Source organism: Cheilinus undulatus, linkage group 4 (assembly GCF_018320785.1).
Source record: "Cheilinus undulatus linkage group 4, ASM1832078v1, whole genome shotgun sequence".
NCBI classification, from domain to species: domain Eukaryota; kingdom Metazoa; phylum Chordata; class Actinopteri; order Labriformes; family Labridae; genus Cheilinus; species Cheilinus undulatus.
In genome coordinates this window covers 29,824,405-29,850,837 of record NC_054868.1, presented here as the reverse complement: position 1 = coordinate 29,850,837, position 26,433 = coordinate 29,824,405, and the positions used below count along the sequence as shown (strand labels likewise).

General features: G+C 39.0%; 2 protein-coding genes across 2 annotated transcripts; both read left to right on the top strand.

The window, feature by feature from the left end:
- The first annotated feature begins 338 nt into the window (after positions 1-338).
- Positions 339-982, top strand: LOC121508729 (retinal cone rhodopsin-sensitive cGMP 3',5'-cyclic phosphodiesterase subunit gamma-like). Its single transcript, XM_041785772.1, has 2 exons — positions 339-742; positions 865-982. The coding sequence occupies exons 1-2, from the start codon at positions 639-641 to the stop codon at positions 980-982; spliced, it is 222 nt and encodes a 73-aa protein (XP_041641706.1). The 5' UTR covers positions 339-638.
- Positions 983-12,578: 11,596 nt separating this feature from the next.
- On the top strand, positions 12,579-20,336 carry LOC121509007 (endoplasmic reticulum resident protein 27). The gene is made up of 7 exons (XM_041786184.1): positions 12,579-12,710; positions 13,606-13,691; positions 16,627-16,764; positions 16,864-16,980; positions 19,487-19,612; positions 19,830-20,027; positions 20,228-20,336. The coding sequence occupies exons 1-7, from the start codon at positions 12,653-12,655 to the stop codon at positions 20,267-20,269; spliced, it is 765 nt and encodes a 254-aa protein (XP_041642118.1). The 5' UTR covers positions 12,579-12,652; the 3' UTR covers positions 20,270-20,336.
- The last annotated feature ends 6,097 nt before the right edge of the window (positions 20,337-26,433 follow it).

Here is a 26,433-nt window from a genome sequence, read left to right as displayed (position 1 = left end):
ATTTTTTCCAGTCTGAAATGGAGTTAAATTGACTTATTAGACAGATTTACGTGGACTAGAGGCCGCATCCCTCTCATTATATCATGAGCTCTTATTACCTGAATGAATTTAGGTCAAGCAAGTGGGTTTTGTGCACTGGTTGTAATTTTTGTCAGTCAAAGCATAATGGATTTCTATTTCTTTTGTTTTCATTTCAACCTCTAATCTCAAGAAATCATCAATAAAAGACAATTTTACATCCATAACATTAAAATTGTTCTAAAGTTTTATGGAGAGACGAAGAAGAAATAGATGTGTTCAGAATGGAGTGCTTTAGAGTAACAAGGCCAAAATAAAGAGAACATTTTTTATTGATAAATCTTAAAAGCTTTTACCTGTAGCATTAAGGCTGAGTTTAAAGTGCTGTACACAGTGCTGTTAAGAAGTACTATTTTTGATATGTGTAGCATAAATGGATGAGCAATATGAAGATACATAAATTAGTTTAAATTGAACACAACTTGCTGGCCAGCTGTATCACAAAGCAGGATGTGAACTTGTAGTGAAAGTTCTTGTCATACAAAGCTGTAAAAAAAACTGGAAAAAAAAAACAGTTGCTGAGGTTCCATGTCTTTTTTCTGTTTCAGTAACCTAACACAATGGCTGACGTAGCAACTCCCGCTGACAAGAAGGCGCCACCCAAATTCAAGCAGAGGGCTATGCGCACCTTCAAGAGCAAAGCGCCCAAACCAGGCCAGAAGGGGTGAGACAGATTACATATTATACAAACATTCATCAATACAGTTCTGTTTCAAATCTCATCTTCCATTGCCCATGTCTGTCAGTTTTTCACCGGTCTGATCCTTTTTTGTCCCCGGCTCTCAGATTTGGAGACGACATCCCCGGCATGGAGGGTCTGGGCACAGACATCACAGTGATCTGCCCATGGGAAGCCTTCGGGGACATGGAGCTCAGTGATCTGGCGAAATATGGAATTGTTTAACACTCCTCTCCTCCTTTCCTTTGCCTTTTACCACAATAACCCCTGATGTTATCCAGCTGTAGACTTTACAGCTGAAAATGTGTTTTGTGTGGTCTAGAGAGGAGGCAGCTTTTGATGATTAAGAGGAGAAATAATTCAGCACTTTGTCTTGTCTTGTGCACTTTATTCACCCTTTCCAACAATTTGTCTGTATGCCCTTTTTCTATTTTCTTACCTGCTTTTTCCTCAGGAGTGATCTCTTTTCTAATGAACTTAAAGTGTTAAGAAAACGAATGTAAATTTTGAGTGAAAGATCAATTCTTTCGATTTGATCTCCTCTTCCTCCACCTCTTCTCCTCAAGGCTGCAAATCCAACATGCACAGATTATGTCTATTTTGTGTATTAGCCAGATCAAAATATATTTTTATGATGCAGTGTAATGTCCTAGTCCCTCTCTTTTGTCAGAAGAGGAACAAATCCTTAAACTCAATAAATGGTTCTATTTTCCATAGACCATCTGTCCTTGTGTCTTTCCCATTATTAACAACAAATGTTTCACAGTTAAAAAGAAAAAATAAACAAATAATTCACACAGACAGTTAAAACCAACATAATAACAGAAGCACACACATTTGTGTGTGTGTGTGTTCTTATTTTGGGACCAAGCATTATATGATCTAAGTTAAACTATTATATTTACTCATCAAATCCATCACCGATGCTGCTGCAGCTGACGCTCTTTCATTATTTATTCAGATGAGAAAAAAAAGATCTGGCTTCAAGGATAGAAGGAGTATATCTGATTGTTGCATAGCAACTAAGGCTGCTTTGTGCAATGTCCACATAAGACGTATCTCATGTCTCTTAAAACAAATTTCCTCTGCCGTTTCTCCTCTGCATTGTTTCCTCGTATCTCATAGACTCTCTGTTCATCTGTGGTAGAAGGGAAGAAGACACAAGGAAAAGGCCACAGAGAGAGAGAGGCATGGACACAACTCAATCTACACTCAGTACCCCATAAAGACAAAATGATAACAGAACAAAGACATTTTTGGACATTTGTGAAAAAAAAAAAAAAAAAAAAAAAAATATATATATATATATATATATATATATATATATATATATATATATATATATATATCTATATATATATCACACTGACGTAAGTATTCTGATACTTTATTCAACACCTGGCAGTAAGATGTGCGCACTTGTTGTGGAGGCAGGAGGAAATTGACAACATGTACAGTGAGATGGTGAACTAAATCCAGTCTGCATAGTTATGCATTTGAAACAATTAAAATTCCTGAAAAATGAACCAAAATCTGCTCTGAAGGTGTGGGCATGTCAGTTGAATGTGCCAAAGCCACGCCCGTTAACAAGAAGGACAATCCTCTCAAATTTTAGAAATGCCACAACCTGAATAGAGGACTCATCTGTCTGCTCTTTTTGGAACCACTATAGAAACAATCAAATTCATATAATGACAAACACTAAGAAAGCTTTCAGGCTTTCTATAGAGAGGTGTATAAGACAGAGCAAAAAGGGAGCAGGAGACGCTGTTCTTAATCATAACCCATGTATAAGACTTGGATGGATATGAAACACAAAAAAATTGAACCTGTTCTGAAAAATAAAGAATGACAGGAAAGTTTCGGCATCAGTGTGCAAATGTTTTCACAGGACTTTGGTTGAAAAAATATTTAAGCCTTTTAACAACTTTAGTGAAGCTGATTAGTCCTTTCTTGTTTTAATCGTGTTTCAGTCTGCCAGTGCACCTCTACAGTCTCATTATAGTGAGATTATCTGTCAGAATTGGCCAGAGTGGTCAGGACTGTTAATCTGCAGGTTGCTCTCTGGCTGATGCACAGTTCATTGTGGCGACTGTATTTGCTGGTAGAGTAAGAAAGAAGGGGGCAGCTCACAGAGACATTATCTCATTACAGCTTCATCAAGATGTGAGAAAATAAGCTAATGACCCCAGGACAGGATCCAGTCAAATGTAGTATGGTTTTTGTTTGGAACCTGTACTTACAGGTGGCTGCAGTGAAATGACCTCCTTGTGTCTGCTTTTACTCTCTGGCTGCAAGATGAGACTTTGCAGTGTCATGGAGAAATTAAGCAATCATTGACAACTTTTTAGACATATTTAAATCCTTATAGTTCACATTTGTATAATCTGAGTGTGCAGAAATATTAGAATAGATAAAACAAAATTGGTTAACAGGATGAGATTAAGGCTGTGGTTTTCGGTGTTACTTAAAATGACTCACTTTATTCTTGTAAGAGCCCCCAAACATCTATCTAGTTTGCTTCAAAGTGCTTCAAAGACACCCTCCTCACCTGGATGGAGCAATCCACCATTTTCCAGGAGAAAATCATGGCCTTGGACTTGGAGGTTCTCACCCTCATCCCAACCACTTTGCACTCAGCTACAAACCACCTCAGTGCCTGCTGGAGGTCCTCGGCTGTAGAGGCCAACAGAACTGCATCTTCTGTGTGTGAGAATTCAGCATGGCCTCTCACTGAGTGTGAGTCAATCAGTGCAGTGCCAGGTGTGTGAGGACTGATTGCCACTGATGAGGGCCAGGTGTGGCAAACTGATTTAAGCACCTGGGCTGCAGCACTCTGTGCTGACTCATTACCTCACCTTCAGAGTTAGTGAGCGCATCTCCTTGTGTTTTCCTGTGTTTTGAGCGAAAGTTAGCACAAACATTACTGACAACTTACCTGAGAATATTACCTGTGAATTAACAGTTGAAGTGGATTAGTGCTGGAGGTCTTTGCCCAGTCCTTTTGTTTAGTTTTCACTGCTCCGGTGACCATAGTGTTTCATGGGAGAAAGCTTTTCTTCCCCCTTAGAGCTTTGTTTCTAATCAGCTGCTAGGCAGCGGTGGTTTTGTTCTCTTTTCTCAGTATTATTTTAGTTGGGGAGATTCTTAGTTTGGGTTGCTACCAGTTTGGGTTCCCTCCTTCCCTTTCCCAAATATCGCTTGCGATTTTAGTGGCTATCCTTCTGGGATAGCTTTAAGAACCCCCCCCCCCGAGTCCGCAATTGTGTCCCACTTCCCGCATTCTGACAGAGTGAAAACAGAGATGGGCTTCTGAGGCCACCCAACTGAAAACTCTCCTCCCCATGGCTGCACCTCGAAATCCTGTCTGTTAAAATCACAAACAGAATTGGAGTTGGCATGAGACCAATGTGCACCTGGAATGTGTTCGACTTAGTGCCTAGATGCAAACACAGCCCTCACTTTGGTTATAGAGGGAACGGAGGGCTCACTGCAGCAGCCCTCAGACTCCATAATCCTGCAGTACCCCCACTTGAGACACATTCATAAGCCTTCTCCAAATCCACGAAACACATGTTGATTGGATATGAAAATTCCAGTGCTCAAGAATTCCTGCAAGGGTAAAGAGCTGGTCCACTGTCCCAGGGGCAGAATGAATTCCTCCAGTATCCGAGGTTCGACAACCGTCTGGAGCCTCCTTTCCAGGACCACTGAATAAACTCCCATGGAGGCTGAGTAGTATGATCCCAGCAATTCAAGAAAGCTCCCTAAGATTTTATTTAATAATTCTGGTTAGGCATCAGCAGCAAATCATGTGTCTCTGTGTTTGAGCTTATTTCATGTTTCCTCTTTACTCTGACTAATTTTTGTTTTTGTTTTATCAAATACACACACAGAGGACTTGGGGTGGGCATTAAATCTCTGCTCTGACACAAACGTGAGACTTCTGACTGAGGCTCGATACTCTGCCAGCTTAGTCATGCTGTAAGAGGATTGGGACTCGCCCATGTGGGTCAGTGCAGACAGACACAGCACAAGAGTGTTGTGTGAGACTTTTATTAGCAGAGATTATCCTGCTAACCCTGACCATGACTGCTATTTATAGACAACACACGCACATTCATTCTGCTTTTTATGGCAGCAATCAGCTATTTTTTATGTTAAAAGGGAGTGCAAAGAGTCTAACACTGAGAAACATGTTGCACATTGCATCTCTGCATATGTTTATGTGAAAAGGTCAAGGTAAAGGTCAAACTAGATGTAGTTTTCTGTCATTAAAAATCTCTTTTCCATTTTACTACTAAGCTGCAAAAAGGGAAACCAATGCAGTCGTGCAAAGGCTGCATTTTGAGTTTTCACTTGTGGCTGCAGAAGCCCAAACAGTCACATAAACACCCATTACAAAGTACTTGTTTACTGCCTCGTTCAAAAATTATTTGGTCTGAGTAGATCACAATTTACTCTTTATAAACTCTATGGGGGTTGAATTGAAAGTCATACATTTTATTTTTTTTACGAAGGATGAGACTCGTGCATTGTAAGGAGTGCAATGCTAAATTAGTTTTGTATTTTTCAGTCTAAATTTTAACCTAACTGATGTGACAGTGTGGTGGAGCTGTTCTTTCAAGAGGCTCAAATCCTGCTTCAGCTTTCTGCCCTGAGTAAGGTTGTGAGAAAATCTGTTTCAGACAGTATCTCTGGTACAGCAACTGCAATGTTGGGCTCTAGACATAGGCAATATAAGTAACTGCTTAGGGTCATGATCTCACCTATGGCATCAAGATGGCCAGTGACTACTGAGTCACAGAGTCTCCTTCTGTGACTCAGTAGGTAGTGACATAACCATCAAATTCCATATACTCTGTTTGCGCTGTAATCACTCCTCAAAAGCACTTCAGAGCATATGGCTCCATTTCTAGTCAGTCTTTGCAAACCACTGCAAACCGCTGCCAAACCACATCAATCCATGTAGCTCAGTTTGATGGAAACAGGAACGTCAATTTACAGAGTTATTGGTCAATTTTTTTCCGCTTGTAAATTTCATCAATATATCACCATTACAGTATATACAGTTGCAAGAAAAAGTATGTGAACCTTTTGGGATTTCTTGGATTTCTGCATAAATTGGTCATACAATGTGTTCTGATCTTCATTTAAGTCACAACAATAGACAAACACAGTCCGTTTAAACTAATACGGCACAAAAAATGATATGTTTTCATGTTTTTATTGAACAAAACATGTAAACATTCACAGAGCAGGGTGGAAAAGGTATGTGAACCCCTTGGCTAACGACTTCTCCAAGAGCTAATTGGAGCCAGGAGTCAGCCAACCTGGAGTCCAATCAATGTGATGAAATTGGATGTGTTGGTTAAAGCTGCCCTGCCCTATAAAAAACATACACCAGTTTTGAGTTTGCTGTTCTTAAGAAGCATTGCCTGATGTGAACCATGCCTCCCACAAAAGAGCTCTCAGAAGACCTACAATGAAGAATTGTTGACTTGCATGAAGCTGGAAAGGGTTACAAAAGTATCTCTAAAAGTCTTGATGTTCATGTGTCCACGGTAAGACAGACTGTCTACAAATGGAGAAAGTTCAGCACTGTTGCTACTCTCCCTAGGCGTGGTCGTCCTGTAAAAATGACTGCAAGAGCACAGTGCAGAATGCTCAATGTGGGGAAGAAGAATCCTAGAGTATCAGCTAAAGACTTACAGAAATCTCTGGCACATGCTAACATTTGTGTTGACAAATCTACAATAAGTAAAACATTAAACAAGAATGGAGTTCATGGGAGGACACCACAGAGGAAGCCACTGCTGTCCAAAAAAAAACCATTGCTGCACATTTGAAGTTTGCAAAAGAGCACCTGGATGTTCCACAGCACTACTGGCAAAATATTCTGTGGACAGATGAAACCAAAATTGAGTTGTTTGGAAGGAACCACAACGCTATGTGTGGAGAAAAAAAGGCACAACACACCAACATCAAAACCTCATCCCAACTGTGAAATATGGTGGAGGGGCCATCATGGTTTGGAGCTGCTTTGCTACCTCAGTGCCTGGACGGATTGCTGTCATTGACGGAAAAATGAATTCCCAAGTTTATCAAGACATTTTGCACGAAAACTTAAGACCATCTATCCGCCAAGTGAAGCTCAGCAGAGGATGGGAGATGCAACAGGACAACGACCCAAAGCATAGAAGTAAATCAACAACAGAGTGGTTTCAACAGAAGAAAATACGCCTTCTGGAGTGGCTCAGTCAGAGTCCTGACCTCAACCTCATTGAGATGCTGTGGCATGACCTCAAGAGAGCGATGCACACCAGACATCCCAAGAATACTGCTGGACTGAAACAGTTTTGTAAAGAGGAATGGTCCAAAATTCCTCCTGACCGTTGTGCAGTTCTGATCTGCAACAACAGGAAATGTTTGGTTGAGGTTATTGCTGCCAAAGGAGGGTCAACCAGTTATTAAATCCAAAGGTTCACATACCTTCATACATAAACGTACCTTGCTCCCATTTTCAACCACAGCTTAACCCTTTAGCCCTTGTTTATCTTTCGTCACTGTTTCTTTCACTTTCCTCATTAGCATTCTCTGCCGTTTCATTTCTGTTTGCAGTCAATTCCTGTCACACGTATAGACAAAATTTAACAAGAAAACTTCAGATTGTACCGTAAGTATACAACACAATCAAAATAAAGGTTCATAATAAGCAATTAACTTGACTTTGGATTCATTTACACAGATGATATCAAGGTGAAAAGTAAATCAACTTCAGAAAGGCAAGGTAACCTGTTGTTTACATACTGTTCTCACATTGGACGCATTCTCCTGTGATCTCCTCTTGTACTCATATGGGGCTTTTCCATTACACGGTGTGGCTCGGTTTGACTCGGCACGGCAGCCCAGTGCAGCAAGGAATTTGCTTTTCCACCACAACCAAGCTACCTGGTTGTGGGCACGTCTAGAGCTGATGATGCAGATTTTTGAGCCCTCCTTGATCCCTCTACACTGTCTGGTCTGAATGAATGAATCCCATTATAGGCGACCTTGCATCGGACTGATGTGTTAGAGGGCTTCCCCATCCTCCGTGGCCCCTGAGATAATAACACTCAGACTGATGTGTTAGAGGGCTTCCCCATCCTCTGTGGCCCCTGAGATAATAACACTCAGACTGATGTGTTAGAGGGCTTCCCCATCCTCTGTGGCCCCTGAGATAATAACCATCAGACATCCGATAAGCTGCAAATCCATACTGCAAACCCTCCCCCAGAGCTGACACAGTGACCGTGACCCACTTTATACTACTTCTTAACCACTTGTATCTGTCATTTCAAACCAAAAGTCATTAGATACGCTGACTGATGTTTTAGATGCTTTGATGGATTCAGTAATAAAAAAAATAAAAATAAAAAAATAAAAGATTTGTGTAGTTCATGTTTCAATATCCCACCACCACCAACCCACCACCATCGATCTCTTCAAGTTTTTTGTTTAAAAATGTTTCTTGTTTTGGAACGTTAACACATCTTGTGAACGTAAAGAGTCAAAGGCAGTGAGGAGAGGCTAAGCAGCAGTGTGGGGGATTAAAACGACATGATGTGAGGCCTGTACACTCTCTGAGCTGTGTCAAAGCCTAACAGAGTTAAAGGTTGTGTAACAGGTGAAAACTGAAAAACAGTGACAGCTTTAATCTGGCCGCAATCTGTATAACAGTAATCCACACAGGACTTGTTTACCTGCAATTACATCACTGATGTCCGAACTCGACTGAACTCTCTGGCTCTGAAATGCTCACTGAGCTGTGGATGCCTCGGTCAGACCTCAATTAATATATTATAGGCAAAGACAAATCTGCAAGTGAAAGACTGGGGACATAAAAGGCAGAAAGTTGTAACAAATAACAAGGAAATCAACTGAAAGCTCAGGCTGCTCAGCATCATCTACAAAAAAACATTGCTCATGGATTCTCAGAGGTTTGGCTAAATGTTAAATCAATTTGATAAATAATATCTGATAAAACACAGCCAGATTCTCGCTGCACAGTGACTCCACATTTACTTGAAAATGTGTGTACACAAGCTTAGTTCTGGTGTGGGATTTGAGCATATCGTACACTCACATCCAGGTTGATAAATGCTGCCCAGTTCTCTGGCATATGCAGGTTTGATAAATTAAGGCACCCTACTCCCGCATTTCATGAGGGAAGAAAGAAAAGGAAAGAAAAGAGGTGATTGGTTCGAAATACACTGACTGGTCTGAACTGCTTCATCTGACTTCTCCTTTACTGTCTTTCATAAACTCTCTGACTGCACTGGGTTGGGACCTCGTTGAGGGTCACAAGACACTGTGAGGGGGTCACCAGATCTCTTCAAAAAAAAAATAAAGAACATTTTTTAATTATTTGAAATTGTATATTTTACCCATTTTCATAAAAATGTACGCTTAAAATGAGGTATATGTAACCTGACACGCCAGATGGATGTGGGAAAGCTTCAATAGGAAACGTTTGAGAAAAGGCAGAGGCTTTGAAAAAAACTCGGAGTGTGATTGGATGAACGTTCTGTCACATCTCCACGGGCCAATCAGAGCAACAAAACACGTGATGTAGCCGCTATCGAGCTGCACGTGTGCAGCTACCGAGGAATCACGCGAACCATGGCGACTAAAGACATGTAAGTACTCGACTTTTGTCGTTTTTGAAAAGAAAACAACTCACTGCAGTTCTTTGTTCTTTTTTTAAAGAAGAAATGTTGTCAAGTTCAGATAAAACTGGTGCTTTAGCAGCATCCACGCTAAGATCTTCCACCAATTGCACCAGCCTCTTGCTGCCTGTTTACATCACGACTCTGCTGCACCTGAAATTACTGCCCCCTTCGCCGACTGGTCCTGCCACTGTCTAACCGGGCCCAAACAGTTCAGATGGGAGCTTTGCAAGATGGATTTGCCAGTGAGAAACAAAGAAAACCGGCGTATCCATCTGCTTTGCAAGGTTAAGTTATATGGTCATTTGGTGAGATTTATGCTCTAATCAAAGTAACGTTTCATAAAACACATAAAATGTAAGGCTGCATTTGACTAGTCCTCAGTGTGCATGGCTGTGTTCAACTATGCTTTTAAGTGGGGGTATTATGCCTTTTTTCAAGGTTTTACACCATCTCTCTGATACCCACGTAGTAGCATTACATGGTTTACAGCTCAAAAAACTCTTCATGTTTCTCACACTGGCGTCCTGAGAAACCCTTATTTTAACCTCCATCTGAAATGCTTCGTTTTCACTGCTGTCTCTTAAACACTCCCCTGCTCCACAGATCTGCAAGTTGTAGACCACAGCACGATGTCAGGCCGATGTCAAGTCTCTCTTGTGGCACAAGTTTTCTTCCCAAATCTACCAGCATCCCCTAGTTGTTAGCACTCTCTTGCTGACCTGGCAGACGCCTGCCAACAAACCTGCTTCTTTTAAATTTCTCTCACTCACAAACTCTTTCCCTGATTACATCTAAAACTGATGTAAATTTTTGTTTCTGTGTTTGCAATCATAACTTTTTTTTTAATGTCAGCACAAACTAAATGAGCACACAGGTCTGTAATTTGAACCTAAATTGTATCATCTGTGAGTCTGTTGAACTCTAAACACACGTACGCAAAGTCAGAAATCCAGAAAAAAAGACTGCATTGTTTTCTCCTTTCCTTTTAAAAGTCTGTTTTCCACCCTTAAACTATTTCTACCATTCTCTGGCCTGCTTTTGTGTTAGGAATGTCATAAGTGCTGTCTTCACTGCAAAGCTTGTGCCTCTGCTGGAATAACAAAGATGTTAAAAGGCTGTTTGTTGCTCTGAGAGCGCAGTGAGCCACAGGAAGTCTTAAAGCTGAACATAAAATCTTAATGGAGACATTCATGCAGACTACAAAAAGCTATTTCAAACTGGTCATATCCACATGACAATCTGGGGGTGAATGAGATTTTTTTTTTTTTTTTTTTTTTTTTTTTTGTTTTTTGTTTTTTTTTTTTACTTTTAAAGGCTTTAAGCCTTATGTCACCAAGTTCACGGATAAAATACAATTCTGAAAAATCTATTAAAATCAATGGGAAAAAAGCAAAAAAAAAAGATAAAAATTTGTTCAATTATGGGGAAATTTCAACAAAAAAATGGACAGAAAGTAATCTTAAGGTAAAGAAAGTAGAAAAAAAATCCCAAAATGCCCAGTAGAATTTTGGACAAAAGTTTAAGAAAGATCCTGGATTTTTAGGAAAGATTCCACATTTTTAGGGAGTAAAATCAATTTAATATTTATCTATATTTCATACTTTAAAATAAAAATGAGCAATAGTTCTTGTTTATATTTGGAAAATATCTCACAAAAAATTGCCATAGGTTTTCAAGTTTTGAATACGTTTGCAAAAAAGACTTTCTTAAAGTTTGCTTTAGTGTCTGATATTTATTACAAAGTTCTTGCAAAATGTTTTTGAAAAATCTGATGATAGTATTTTTTAAAGCAGAAGCTCAAATTAGTAATACATATATATTTTAGAAAAAGTTCCATAAAACTTATCTCCAAAATCTATCCATCCATCTTCTTCTGCTTATCCGAAGTCAGGTTGCATTTTCCTCCAAAATGCACATTGGAATTCCCCAAAATCACACAAATCCCTATGCAATTCAAAAACAATCCCTGTAAAACTTCCTGAAACTTCCATTTAAGTTTATATAAATGCCCTTTATTCAATGGTAAAATTTAAATCCCTGTTTAATTCACACTTTTAGTCACTGTCACTCTTTTCTCCTTTACTCGACAGCATTGTCACTCTTCACTTTGTCAGTATATCACAAAATTCCCATTTGAATCTTCATCAAACTTCAGAGAATTACTTCTAAGTCATTTTAAAATCTTAGACAGAAGATGCTCTCTTTTTACTGGTTTTATCAGGGTATTTTTATGATATATTTTAGTTAAATTAAAAGCTTTGCAACCTGGTGTCTTGGCTTTGTCTACAGTAAGTGATTTTGCATCAGACACTTTAGTTTTTAAAAATGACTTCATGGTTCAATTTTACTGAAAGATTTAAAGGTTTTTCTTTGCATGCATTTGAAAGGTGTTGGGTTAAATCTTAGTCTTATAAACAACATGGGATCTCTACAGAGAAAATTCTAGATATGTTACACTCACTAAATGTAATTTTACATAAGCAAATAAAACATAAAATTGCACATTAGACTCTTTAAAGGACAATTAAGTTTAAATCATATCCAGAAAGGGTGAACATGTAAATGGCACAATAAAACAATGAATTGTTAGACCTACTGCTATCCAAATAGCAAATCAGACTAATTTTGGCCCTCGATGAGAGTTTGCATGAATGAGTAGAGAATGTTTCCCCCCTGTGGTGACTGAACTAAAATGCAGCTTGGTTGTTCACATATGTATCACTCAGGCCTGCAGTGGGAAATAAAAACAGGGGTATAATCTGATGGCAGCAGAGCCTTCAAACCACAACAGATGAGTGAAAACATTTCAGCAAAATATTTAGAGGTTCAGGGAAAAAGAAACAAGGATAACTCTGTCATTTATAACCAAGCTCAATAAGCCTGTGCCATTATTGTCCCTCTTAACCTCTGATACCATACTGCACACATTCATTCAAACCTGTCCACTATGGTGACACGTCATCTAAAGCCCTAGCACTCCCACTCAGCTCGTACACCTGCCTGGTTCCCACGAAGCCTCCAATCAAATCCCAGAGAAACCACAGCAGCCACAGCCAGCTGCCATTTGGCAATCAGTCAGAGACGCAGACGAGGTGACGCATCTCTTTCAGAAGAGTCAAACAGCTTCAAAGTGTTCTGGGCAGACCTCTTTACCTGCCTGCCTGTCAGCGAGATCATTTCAAACATGCTGGTCACCGTGCTTTTCTCCCTCCTGCTGTCTTCTGTCATTGCTGCAGAGAAAGGTAAATCATATACAGTACTAATAACACTTGTTAGAATGGTATAAAGTTAGCCTTTCAATTGAACCCAAGTGTTGCAGCCATGCAGACATTTTTATGTGAAAAAGAAGTCTGATTGATGTTTAGCTGACGACTATGCTGGAGCACCGACTTAGACTCTTTAGACGTTACCATCTTGTTTTTTAAGGCAAGAAGAGACCATGATTCAGTTGAATGTTTCAAGTAGGGATGCAGGAGATTGGATTTTTGCTGATATCTGATGTGCCGATATTTAACTTATTTTGGCCGATACTATAGTTCAGAGCTTAAATATGCTTTTAAATTTTTGAGACTCAAGATGAACAAAAGAAATAAAACTCCTGCACCGGCATTCATAGTGCTCTGTCAAAGATTTACCTTATCTACTGTAAAAATATTTAAGCTTTTACGCAATAGACCACTTGGTAGATATTAATTTTTCAATCTTTGACTCTCTGTCTTATCAAGAATTTGAGATCTATACTTTTAAGTTAAAGATTTTGGCAAACATTTCTAGATTACAAGAGATTTTGATACTTTCATTTACTCCCCTCATGATGATGAGGAAGTTTGGTTTTCACTTAGCTTTTCCTTAAGTGCAGCAATGATGTCAATATAAGAGATGTTCTAACATTATAACACTGAGCAGTAGTATTTATTAATGCTTCTTAGTTTGTCTTGGCATGCAAAGCAAGATTAGCCCACATTTTACCTGATAAATGTCAATAAGATGTAGTTTAAACTGTGAAGATGTAAGCACCCAGCCTTTAGCATTATCTAGCTAAAGCATAATTTTTATGCAAGGGTAAGTGAGTGAATACTCGTTGTTCAAGCCAAAGATGTGTTTCTTGGAATCTTATTTTTATTTCTTATTTTTTAGATGAAGCCCTTCCAAGGCTGAATGACGCCAACGCTGCTGAGGCCTTCATCGACTCTGCCGAGGTGGTGGTCATCGGATTCCTGGAGGTTTGAAAATAAAATTTACCCAACAGAAAAAAATCCAAACCACAAGCCTGAATAAGAAGCTGTTTTATAGTTAGGTTTATGAAGTTAACATGAGTGTGGTAGACCGGAAGATCAGATAGATTACGTTTATGAGACACCAAAAGCGAGGGCTCCAGAAATAAAACTTTTGTTTGTGCCCTGGTCCCACTGATGCTACCCTCACAAATAGATTTTGACTGAAGAATGTATTTACTGTAGCCACACCTTTGGCAGCCCTGGAGCTGTGAGGAATAAGGGTGGCAGGCTGTCCCTTAAGGGCGAGCCCTTTGGACAGACTGTGTGCGGGGGAAGATGTTGGGTTCTGACAGGAAATACATATCCAAAGATCTGTGGCATTGGCTCCAATGACCCGTCTGTAAACAAGAGCAAGAGGCAGGGAGAAAGTTCATGAGAGGAGAGCAGACGAGAGAGCATGTGAGGATAAGTCATGGCTGGACAGTGATGCCGAAGGCAATGAGACACTAAAATATTGTTACTGTGACTCACTGGGAATGATCACATATTACAGGCTGCAAAATAATAAAATGCAGAGCCAGAGCTCATGTAATGTCGTCCCAGGAATAGACTTGATTCACCTTCCTCTTAGTCATCCTCACTTTTCTACATTTTACACAACATAACACTTCTGTTTGTTGCCATCTCTGTGTTTTTAATTCGTAACATGTCCTATTATTCTAATTTCAATGTGTAATTTATTTACAATTTCTTGTTATTATTCAGTCCTCTTGCTAAACTGCTCATTCATTGAAAGATTTCCCTAATTTATGGGATTTTAATTTTACAAACACCAATGATGCTGAGTGATATTAGTTTTACACTACACTACAGAAAGTAGAAAATGTTATTCTTGCATAGGAATTCATGTGAAACTGTACAGAGGCCAAGTGCAAAATGTTTTTTTTTCCGAATCAATGATATTTTCTTAGAACTACAAGCTATATTTTGTGGAAAGTTAAAATTAAGCCTTTTTATTTAATTATTTATCTATTTATTTATTTTTGCTGTCCTGAGGCCTCTAGTAAAGATGGTGAGTCTGAATTCTGCTACCATCACCATCCAGAGCTTACATTTTTGATACCCGACAGTCAAGCACTAACTAGCGTATAAACGCAGTAACAGGGATGAGAGATTTGGGAAGAGACATTCAGGAAAGGAGCTGCAGGCCAGACTTGAAACTGCGTGCATGGGACGTGACCTAAACATTAGGTCATAAACAAGGGTCTATTTTTATTTCAGTTTCGTCCTGTTTCCCTTATGGAATAAAGGTTGTGGAAGTTGAAAAATGAACAGTCCAACTTAAGACTTACAGCTGTTCAGTCCCAAAGCTCGCTCTGATCTGCTGCTTGCAGTGTTTCTCCGAGATGATAACAGATATGATGTGATTATTATTATTATTATAGTTAAGAAAAGGTTGGGGAAAATCTGCATTTGATGGCATATCACTACAAGGGCATTACACAAGCTGAAACTCTCAGCGGTTATAGTTTGAGAGGGGGCAATCTTTTGCATTATGACACATACATATCACTGGCATCTGGCTGAAACCTCATATCTCCATTTTTCATTATTTACTTTTTTCATTGTCAAGTCAGTTGATCAACCTTTACATCTGTCAGGGGGTTTTGCAATTGTTTTAAGCAATAAGTGTCAAACAGATGCTGGCTGTCACCATCCAGTGTTGTAATTAATTTAAAAAATACAAGATTTTTAAAGTCCTTGATAAGTGGTCATTTTCAAGATAGGACGTCCTTGTCCAATGCCACCTATATTTAAAGACATACTAGGATCTTTCATTCAGCTGGAAAACAAAAAAGGCACAATGTGAAAATCCCAAAATGATACATTTTAGTGTATTTTGTAGCATTTATTTTTAAAATTACTTTTAATCTCTGCCAAAAAGGCTGAACGACAGAACTAAAAAAGTTAACAGTGCTTAATTTATTACATTTACATTTTTGTAATTGATTGATTTAAAGTCCCTGTAAAGTGACAGAAAAAAAAAATATTATAGGTTTGTTGTATGACAGGCCACTGTGTTATAAACCACCAGGCCAAATTTCAGTCATAAAAAACATCTATAAGTTTGTAAAATTAAGCTTCAAAATTATAAAAAATTAAGCAGTAAAATTTGCTCTAGGATAGGGTGGGTGTGTTGTTTGAATGAGACAGAAGTTGGTGTTTAAATTTACTGTTTTCTGGTACAAATCTCTCTGTAATGATGCTTTTAATGACCCATGGGCCAGCGCTGATAGATCTGAGACAGCATGTGATTTGCTGTTAACTTTCAATAAGGCAGTGTCATCAGCTAGCAACAGACAGTCCTGAGATAAGCTGCTCAGTGATTTTATATCGTTGCAGCATAAGGGGTCGGGGGGAATTTCCCATCAAGACCTGTGATGTCATGGGCTCAGATTTTTTACCCTGCCCAAATAAAACCAGGCCAGGAAAGAGTTGAACAACTTTCTAATGGCCTAAATCAAAAATTCAGTCACACATAGAGCTACTCAGCTATGTTGATCTAATAGCTTCTTTCAAATTAATACTTTAAATTATCATAACAAAATACATATTTTTCATTAAGATGGGCCTCATAATGTATTGTTGCAGAAAAATCCCAGTTTACCCAGCTGTTTAAAGACATGTCAGCATCACATTTACCAGCAGTAACACTAAAGAGATTAACACATTAATTGTATCATTTGCGATGATAAAAGACCTTCAATATTTCCAAATTTGTCAAGGGACTTTTAAAAGAAATGATTATTGTGTATAATAATCCCCCAGTTCTCAAGAAAGAAAAAAGAAATGTAAACAGATTTTTTTTTCATTCTGTGGTGTAATAAAGAAAATGATGAGGAAAAAGTCCAAAATGTTCCCTTTCCCTTGGGTCAATCAGGGAGAGGACAGTCCTGGCTTTAAGGAACTTGTTGCAGCTGCAAAGCGAGTCGACTCGGTCCCTGTTGCCATCTGCTCAGAGAAAGAAGTGTGGGCTGACTACAAGGTGTCCTCAGACAGCATCACACTTTTCAGAAAGGTATCTTCACCTCCATGAGTGTCCCTATGATTCATCTTTTCAATCCTGAACATGATGAATGAGAGCTGTCCTAACGACTCTGTGTGTCATTTGATCCAGGCTGATAACCACCAGGACAGCCTCATTCTTTCTGAGGCCAAGAAGATAGAAGCTGATGGTCTGGTTAACTTCATCTCCACCAACGAGGTCCGCTACATCACAGAATATAATCAAGTGGTGAGTCAAACTTATGTCCTTTGCTCAAGTTGGACTAATGTGGAATAGGGGCTGCATAGACTAGCTGACTAGTCGACTTTATTGCTGAGTGATGACTCTTTTTGCTTGAAGTTTTAAACTATACCCTTCTCCTAGAATCATTCATGATTTCATCCTTGACTAGTCGTAGTCGAGTCAACTTTTCTCACTTTAAAGTTGACTTTAAACATTCTCAAGTCGTGCAACCCCTAATGTGGAAGTGTTTACCTAAATCAGATTAGCCTAATACCACAAAGATCAAGGTTTGATGATTCTACTCATTTATTATAAAGAAAGAAAAAGGCTAAGTGTTATCAGACAGTTTTTGAGGTTTTTATTTTTTGTGTTCACTGAAAGATAGATTTAAACTAAAAGAAACTATTAAAATCCCCACTCTTTACAAATATACATACTTAATAATACTATAACTGTTCTTGACATTATTATCACAGTTCATTTAATTGTCATCAGATGTTTTTCAACCCTCATCTTGACAATTTATAAGTGCAAAGTTGAAGTCTGCTCTCCTTTTTTCATCATCATGTATATCAAATATAATCACATTGCAGACATGTCTCCAGGTTTGACTACACAGGTAACTTACTTAATGAGAAGCTAACATTGTGCTTTAAAATTATACAGAGAACAGCCTCTGCATGCTTTATGAGTACGTACACTTTGGCTTGGTATTAATACTAGTACTGGTGTTGGTTCATCACTATTTAAAATGTAAAACATAAAAATACAAGATTTAAAAGATCAGGTGTCTTAATTGTGTTTAGTTATGATCCCATTTGAGGTTGTTTTGGTTATGTTTCTGGTGGAATGGTGATATTTTTGTTCTTTTGTTGTTAGACATATTTACACCATGAGTGAAGTTCATGTTCAGTTTAAAGTTCAAAATATGCTTTAATGGCATGAATGGTTAAAACCTTTGTTGCCAAAGCAGAGTACATAAACAAAACAAAACATAACATAACTAGAAAAGCACTCTAAGAGCGCTGTCATGGGGGAAGCATTCCCTGCTGGTGCCAACAGATGCACTGGCAGTCTCACCCATGGTCTCACTGGACGACTGGAAGTCATGGCAGAGGGTGAATATTCCCCTATTCCTCCCAGCATTGTGAGTATTCTCGCTACAATTCGCTGTCTTTCTCTCTGTTACGCTTTGACTCGTCTCCTCGACTGGGCGTGCAACTTTCAAATTCTATAAACTCCAAACTTTGACTAGAAACACACCCAAAAATGCTGCTGGGATTGAAGTTGCTCATGTCTGCCATCTCCTGGTGTAAAGTGGTAACAGCACAGACCTCTGCCATTAGCCCTATCTCCCAATAGTACAGAATCCTTAAAAAAAATCCTGAATCCAGACGGTGATCTGGATCACTCCCAAAATCTAATCAGTTCTTCCTTATACAGTTTCTGACATTTCCTGAAAATATCATCAAAATCCGTCCACAACTTTTTGAGTTATGTTGCTAACGAACTAACAAATTAACAAATGAACAAACCCACCCAATCACATAACCTCCATGGCGGAGGTAATAATGACAATCACAATAACACAACTGATAATAATAAAATATTTCCAAAAAAAAAAAAAAAAACACAAAGTTATTGACTACTATAAACCTTATTACTATCTCTAATCCAGTGACATTCAGAAACAAAACGTGCAGCTAGGTGTATATGTTGAGGTTCTTCTGCAAGACACAGTCTCATTATTTCTTCATGTAGTCCTGCTGCTGTAACTTGGCTCAACAAGTTCTTTCTTACAGCTTCATACAGTGGGCAGATGAGGAGAAAGTGGGTTTCATCTTCAGTTTTTCCCAAATCACAATGTTTACAACTTCTTTGGTCTTTGGAAGTTATCCACTGAGATGGATTCATGCCAGTGACTTTGGGTGCTCCTAAAGGACTTGCAGTGATGTTGAGATGAGTTATTGCAGCTCTGTCATAAAATATTTCACACATCAAAAGTGAAGTTTAACTATACTGTATGTAGTGTGGGCCAACAAAGACACTTTTAAAGTGTAACATTTAACTCTATATGAGTAACATTTACACTGTCGATTTTGCTGTGTATTTTACTTTCTTTATGTCAGCAACCTGGTTAGAGATCTGTTCTCTTGTTGTTATTGCCAGTAAAGCAAGATCATACTTTCCAATACAACTCCTCAGTAGCTCCCCAATACTTAGATTAAACTTTAAATAAAAATACATTTTACAGTAGATTTATAGACAAGCACATTTACTTAAGTAAATTTCAACCAAAGTTGGGTTAAACAAAACAGTAAGGAGCCAGGCAAAATGATATAAACAGTTTGAAAACCCACTTTAAACATCTGATAAAACACTGATAAATCTTATCTAGTCAAAGCTCACAGGCATCAGCAGAAAGAGAACATTTCCCTTCATAACAGTACTTACTTGAGCTTTGCTTTTTCCTTTTCTTTTTTTTTTTTTTTTTTTTTTGTTACTTCTGCAGACAGCAGTGGGTTTGTTCAACTCTGAAGTGAAGGCACACCTCCTGCTGTTCGCCAACAGAGGGACAAAAGAGTTCACAGCCCTCAAGAAGAAACTGAGGGCTCTGGCCCCAGAGTTCACAGGAAAGGTGAGACCATCGGATGATGACCTGCAAAAAAGACAAAACGTTTAAAAAATGATTTTTGTTTGAAAGTTTCTTGTGGCTGTCTCTGTTAGTCTGATGTAAATGCATGGTTGTGAATTTTGTTTCACATTTTTAAACTAATTAAACATTATCAAATGTATTCTGAGGCAACTTGATCAAGTTTACTATCAGCTAAATGTGATCTACTTCTGTGTTCTAGTTTTTGTTTGTGCTCCTTAATGGAGCAGTGAAGTCAAATCTCAAGGCACTGGGCTACTTTGGCCTCAAGTCTCAGGACCTCCCACGAGTTGGTATCTATGACAGTGATGCTGACATGAAGTGGCTCCTTCCTGAAGGAGAGATCTCCACTGAACGAGTGAGAGATTTCTGCCAGTCCTTTCTACGGGGGGAACTGAAGGTGAACATTTGTGACTTTCTTAAGTAGTCGCTGAAAATTACTGAAATGAATTTGCTCAGTTGTAATTCAGACTCTTTACGTCTGTTGGAGGCTTCAGAGTTAAAGCTGATTAAATGACACGTTGATGAGGAGTCATGCAGTATGTTCTTTATATTATATTGTCCTTTGTTTCTCACTCATAACATTTTCATACTTTTTAGGACGTGAAGCAGGCTGGAGCGGAACCCAAAACTGAACTCTAGAAGAAACACATGTAAATGAATTATTATCTATTCAATGAAAACTTTTAATAAAAGTGTCTTAATTTTGTCTTATGTGTGCATTCATTTTGCAGTGTAATTTCTTCTTGCAGTGTTACGTTTTGTATGTTTGCCGTGTGTGAGCCAGTCTGCAGCCTGGATCACTGACCGCAGGTCACTGCCCGCAAGTCGTAGGGATCTGGCAGAGTTTGTTAGTCTGTCCACAAAAGTTATTGTCAGAACCACAACACACCAACCTCAGAGAGAGTGACAGAGTGCAGAATGAGAAGTCATGAAGCAGTAATTTCTCATATGATTCATCCTGAAGAAAAAATGGAAAAATGAAGTAAATAAAAAACATCTTCAGTCCAGAACAAACTATTGTGGAAAACCCCTAAGTAAGAAATGTCAGTGGAAGTCATCTTACACAGTCTATAAAAGAAAAACATTTGACGTTCAGAGATTTGAGTGCTCGGAAATAAAGATCATAAAGTTCCAAGAAAGAACAACAGATGTCTGTATGTAGACGTGAAGAATGAAAAAGTCTGGGCTTGTCCCAAAAGTATTCTCTCAAGCGAGAAGGGAATTTCAAGGCCCAGACAGGATTCGGTATAATTAGTGGTGTTGTATAGCAGATACATTCAGTGGAACTGGGAAAGCCTGGCAGGTGGATGTTTCTCAGAGACCGGATGGAAATAAAATGAACGGCTGCCATCAAGACAGTGTTACATAAAGAACAGAGAGAGGTGGTAGTGTAATTTTCTTGTGTTGTAGTGTAAAGCTGTTGACAGGTCCATTTTATAAAAAAGTTTTTCCCTCAAGAACTGATTTTTAATTGCATTTGTAGCTCATTCTTGACATGATGTATGATCACTATTTAATACATGCTGTTAAAAACATGAGTGACTGTAAAAAGCACCAACTCTTTTCAAAACTGTTATAAATTTGTCATTCATCTCAACTTGCATAAAGTCTGCACTGCCTCCTTTGTCGTTAAGATTTGATTTCTTAAGATCTTTCTCAAATACACCGTGTTCCAAATTATTTTACAAATTATATTTTTCTCAGATTTTCCTAAATGTTCAATGCAAATGACAGTCAGTATCATTTTCAAGTCATCAACAGTTAAAGAATAATTCAAATTTCATTAAACAAACCTCCCAATGTTATATTTTTTTTTCAAAAATAAATACTCAAAATGCACTTTTCCACATTATTATGCACAACAGAGTTTCATAACATTTTATAGGTTGTAAAGAACTGAAAATGGTCATTTGTTGAATTTGCAGCATTAGGTCATATTTACTGAAATCAAAAGCTTTTTCAATCAAAAACATCTTAACAGGCCAAGTTCCATGTTAACATAGGGGCCCTTCTTTGATATCACCTCCACAATTTTTGCATCTATTGAGCTTGTGAGTTTTGTAGAGTTATGGCTTGAATTTTTTTTGCAAGATGTCAGAATATCCTCCCAGAGCTGCTGTTTTGATGTTAACTGCCTCCCACCCTCTTAGATCTTTTGCTTGAGGATGCTCCAAAGGTTCTCAACAGGGTTGAGGTCAGGGGAGGATGGGAGCCACACCATGAGTTTCTCTCCTTTTATGCCCATAGCAGCCAGTGACACAGAGATATTCTTTGCAGCATGACATGGTGCATTGTCATGCATCAAGATATTTTTGCTATGGAAGGCATGGTTCTTCTTTTTGTACCATGGAAGAAAGTGGTCAGTCAGAAACTCTATGTACTTTGCTGAGGTCATTTTCATGCATCCAGGGACCCTAGAGGGGCCTACCAGCTCTCTCCCCATGATTCTGGCCCAAAACATGACTCTGCCATCTCCTTGCTGATGATCGCAGCCTTGTTGGGACATGGTGGCCATCCACCAATCATCCACTACTCCATCCATCTGGACCAACCAGGGTTGCATGAGGCTTCAGGCTCTGCTTTGTGGACTTAAAGTCAGGTCCAGATAAATGTCAGGAAACTTGATTTGTGCCCACAGATCAATATCCACAGACTAGAAAACAGTTTGGATCTCTGTCAAGTCCAGATATACCCGAATTAGGCAGATATCAGTCTGTTTTTCTCCTGTTTTCGCCCACTCCTCACAGAGTTGACCTCCGTGTTTTGCAGCCCAGAGCCGAGCAGCTGTGTTGCGTGCTGATGTGACATCAGTGCAGTTCCCTATTGTTGTGTATGTAGCTCCACCTTTTATGGACAGATAGGTGAGATTGGTACCCCTACGGAGGGGTGCCGAAAAGTGAGATGGTACGGGTCGGTTTTTTTGGGACCGTTTCCAACTTTTGCTATATGGAAACGCAAAAAACACGTGTGCCGTTCCGCACCGAACTGAGCCAGACCGCTGAGTGGAAACAACCTGTTAGTTTTATTTTCAGCAGATGTGTCGCAGAGTGGGGAAAATCTGTTTGAAATGTGAAGCTGTTGGTGGTGATGTGAGTGGGTTGTTACAGCTGTACTTTCCCTGTACAGTCACCCATCCACTCACTGAGAGTCATTGGTGTGGAGCCTCGTTTCCTAAAGAGTTGTCCTGTCCTCCAGAACTACAAATAAACTACATTTAATACATGTACCATTACCGGTAAAGGAGGACGGAGAAAAGCGGCTATGTTGTGGTGAAAGATGAAAGGGAGGCTTCGAGATAAGCAGCTACACTGCAAGGGTGCTTGTTGTGAACTATATGAAGACATTAGCTAATGAGACACATTTTCATTTTTGGACCAGGCTGTAAACCACTTTATTTCTAGTGTAAAAAATGGCTTTTTAACGTGTTGTGTGCATGACTTCTGGTGTTCCTGCAGCCAGCCTCAGGTGGACACTCGCTGCATTGCAATTCTTTGCACTTTCACATTGGCTTCATTTTTCAGGACTGGAGGTTGGGGCTTGGGCAGAACAGCGGGTTTTACACATAGAAGATGTAAACAACCAGATGTAGAAAAGTGCGACAAGAAACTGGAAACACTTTGGGCTCATGTGGAAGGCCTAGAAAACAGAAGCAGAAGAAATAATGTCAGAATGGTGGAACTGAAAGAAGATACGGAAAGGAGAAACAAGGAATACAACGGGAGGACAGTAAGCTGTCTTTCTTTGAGGATCTGACAAGAGAGCTGGCTGAGAAATGGAGAGCTTTTGTCCCAGTGAAGAGACATCTGCAGGAGCTGAACATGAGGCACAGGCTGATATACCCTGCTACGCTCATCTTCATATGGAAAGGACAGAAAAAGGTGCTTCGAGACAGCAAGGAGGAGGAGAAATTTCTGCAGGATATTCGTTAGAGGTCCACGGACTTGGTAATGAATGCATACTGAAGTGCATATAAAACTAAAGAACTGAGGTAACTTTTATGACAGTTGGTGTGGAGGCCAAATTTGCTGTGTTGCCGTTATTACACAGTCAACACACCTCACGGACCGAGTGAGGTTTGACTGGTTAGTGGGCTTCAACCGAGGGCAGCTGGTTCCAAATGGGCTGATATCAATTTTTTCCCCCTTTTCTAGGGGAACTAGCAGGGTTGTGCACCCTCTTCCCTTGTTGTTCACCTTATTTTTGGAACCACTGGCTTCAGAAATCAGAGCAAATGTGAGAATTAAGGGTGTGCATGCAGGGGGTCCAGAGCATAAATTGTTTATGATTGCCAATGATATTTTAGCTGTGATTTTGGATCATGCCAGCTCCTAACCTACAGTATGTTACTGGAGTGCATTAAAGTATATTCTAAATTATCAGGTTATAAGATAAGTTGGCACCAGTCTGAGGATATGCCCATATCAAATACATGTCACTCTAGAGATATTACTTCACTTAATTTTAGGTGGATACCCTCAGGCATCAATACGTAGGAATTTAACTTAAATCCAAATATGGAGGAAGTAATACATTTAAATTTTGAGCCCCTACACCAAAAATGAAAATGACCCTGGATAAAAGGGGAAAACTGAGGCTTTCTTTATGGGGTAAAATTGATGTGATTAAAAACGTGGTTGCACCACAATTCAATTATATTTCCATGATGTTACCTGTTGATATTTCACCACATTTGTGGTGGGATCACTTCATCAAAGATTTTTTACAGGACAAAGAAAAGATCAATCTAAAGACAATGTGTTCACCAAGGGATTTTGGAGGTTTGGCCGTTGCTGATATAAGACTATAACTTCTCATTTGAAATGTCAACACTGATAAATCTCTGGAAGGAAAAAGACTAAAAACTGAGCTGGGCCGTACCTTTCAAATCATAGGATGTTCTCTTCTATGGATTGCCACTGACAAACATGGCTATTCTCCAAACCCAATATTGGCACACTCCAAGACTGTTTGGAAAGAGATACGCAAAATCTGTGATGTGTCACAGACAATCTTATGCCTCCCAATGGCATAATCCAGCCATCGGTATAGGGAAAAGATCTGTTTGCTGGAATCACTGGCTTATAAAAGTTATATGTGTAAGATAAGTCATCTGTACAAGGATGGAGTTTTTTTATATATTTTCCAGAATATGTCGAAAAATACACTGCCTGGCCAAAAAAAAAAGTCACCACCAAAAAAAGGTCACACACTCTAATATTTTGTTGGACCACCTTTAGCTTTGAGTACAGCACGCATTCGCTGTGGCATTGTTTCGATAAGCTTCTGCAGTGTCACAAGATTTATTTCCATCTAGTGTTGCATTAATTTTAATATTGATGATGGGAGAGTCTGACCACTGCGCAAAGCCTTCTCCAGCACATCCCAAAGATTCTCAATGGGGTTAAGGTCTGGACTCTGTGGTGGCCAATCCATGTGTTAAAATGATGTCTCATACTCCCTGAACCACTCTTTCACAATTTGAGCCCGAACCCCAAATCCTGGCATTGTCAGCTTGGAATATGCCCGTGCCATTAGGGAAGAAAAAATCCATTGTTTAAGAAATGAGAAGTTACTCATTGCATCAGCTGGCGTTAAATAACTTGTTGCCAGCTGAAAGATAATCGCCCATGCAGTAATTATCCAATAGGAGGCTCGTACCTATTTGCTTAGTTAAATCCAGGTGGCGACTTTTTTTTTGGCCGGGCAGTGTATGATCTGGACAAAACGGGCAATCTTATTCAGATAGCAAAATATCTGCAAATCAGAGACTGTATTACCAAAGGACAATTTAGTTTAAGACTCCAGTGGTGGACTTTTTTGAGTTAGCACACAGAGCTGCTTTTTTTTTTTAATAAAACAAAAGAACATTTGTAAAAACCCAAGGATCATTTGGCAGGCAGACTTGAGGTGTAATGTGAGGGAGGAATAGTGTTTAAAATATTTTTGAATACAGATAAAAACATTAAAGAAGCAAGAGGGAAATTTACTCAATACAAGTTATCACATCGATTTTACTTTCCTCCTTCTAAGCTCCACAGGAGCTGGGTCTGATGGGAAATAATCTATGCTGGAAATGTAAGAACAAAACAGGAACATTTTACATGCAATTTGGAAAAGTAGACTTGTTCTCTCTTTTAGGGGGGAAAGTAAGAATTCATCCGAAAGTGTTTGGGTTTGGCAATACCTGTATGTCCTGGAATATGTCTGCTTGGAGACCAAACAGAGTTACCCAATATATGTGAGCATGATTTTGTTGTGATAAAGTTATGGGTTGTCATGGCTGCTAGAGGGATCCTCGGGTTATGGAAAATTACATCTGTACAAGATATTAAAAAATGGATGGAATTCAAATTAGAAATAATATCAAATGAACAAATGTTAGCTAGAATCAACAATGAAAGTGAGACATTTAAGAGGTCTTGGGAGCACTTTCTAATGCAAAGCCATGTTAGCACAACTGTTTAAGATACTGTATGTCTGCTTTGGTTATCTAAGGGTACAAATATATCACAGGTCTGTTGTTGCTGTTATTTTTATATTCTGTAATTTAGAATGGCACTACTGTCTGTTTATATAATTTTGCTGAAAAATGAAAACTTTATTAACAAGAAATGCTACGCCTGTACTCAAAAAATTGATATGGTGGTATATAAGCACACTTTCCTTGCAGATACATGTATGAGTATTGATATAACAGAATACATGTGGCACTGAAATGCTGGAGCAGTCAACAAAAAAGCCAATAGGTGGCAGTAGAACTAAACTGCATGATGCAGTTCACACTTTAGACCAAAACAAGTCAC

What these genes read in the sequence shown, in the direction of transcription:
- LOC121508729 (XM_041785772.1), top strand. Translation starts at nt 639, where the DNA reads ATGGCTGACGTAGCAACTCCCGCTGACAAGAAGGCGCCACCCAAATTC. An exon ending in CCCAAACCAGGCCAGAAGGG is followed by an intron (nt 743 to 864) that starts GTGAGACAGATT and finishes CCCGGCTCTCAG; the next exon opens with ATTTGGAGACGACATCCCCG.
- LOC121509007 (XM_041786184.1), top strand. Translation starts at nt 12,653, where the DNA reads ATGCTGGTCACCGTGCTTTTCTCCCTCCTGCTGTCTTCTGTCATTGCT. An exon ending in TGGTCATCGGATTCCTGGAG is followed by an intron (nt 13,692 to 16,626) that starts GTTTGAAAATAA and finishes TGGGTCAATCAG; the next exon opens with GGAGAGGACAGTCCTGGCTT. An exon ending in TTCTACGGGGGGAACTGAAG is followed by an intron (nt 20,028 to 20,227) that starts GTGAACATTTGT and finishes CATACTTTTTAG; the next exon opens with GACGTGAAGCAGGCTGGAGC.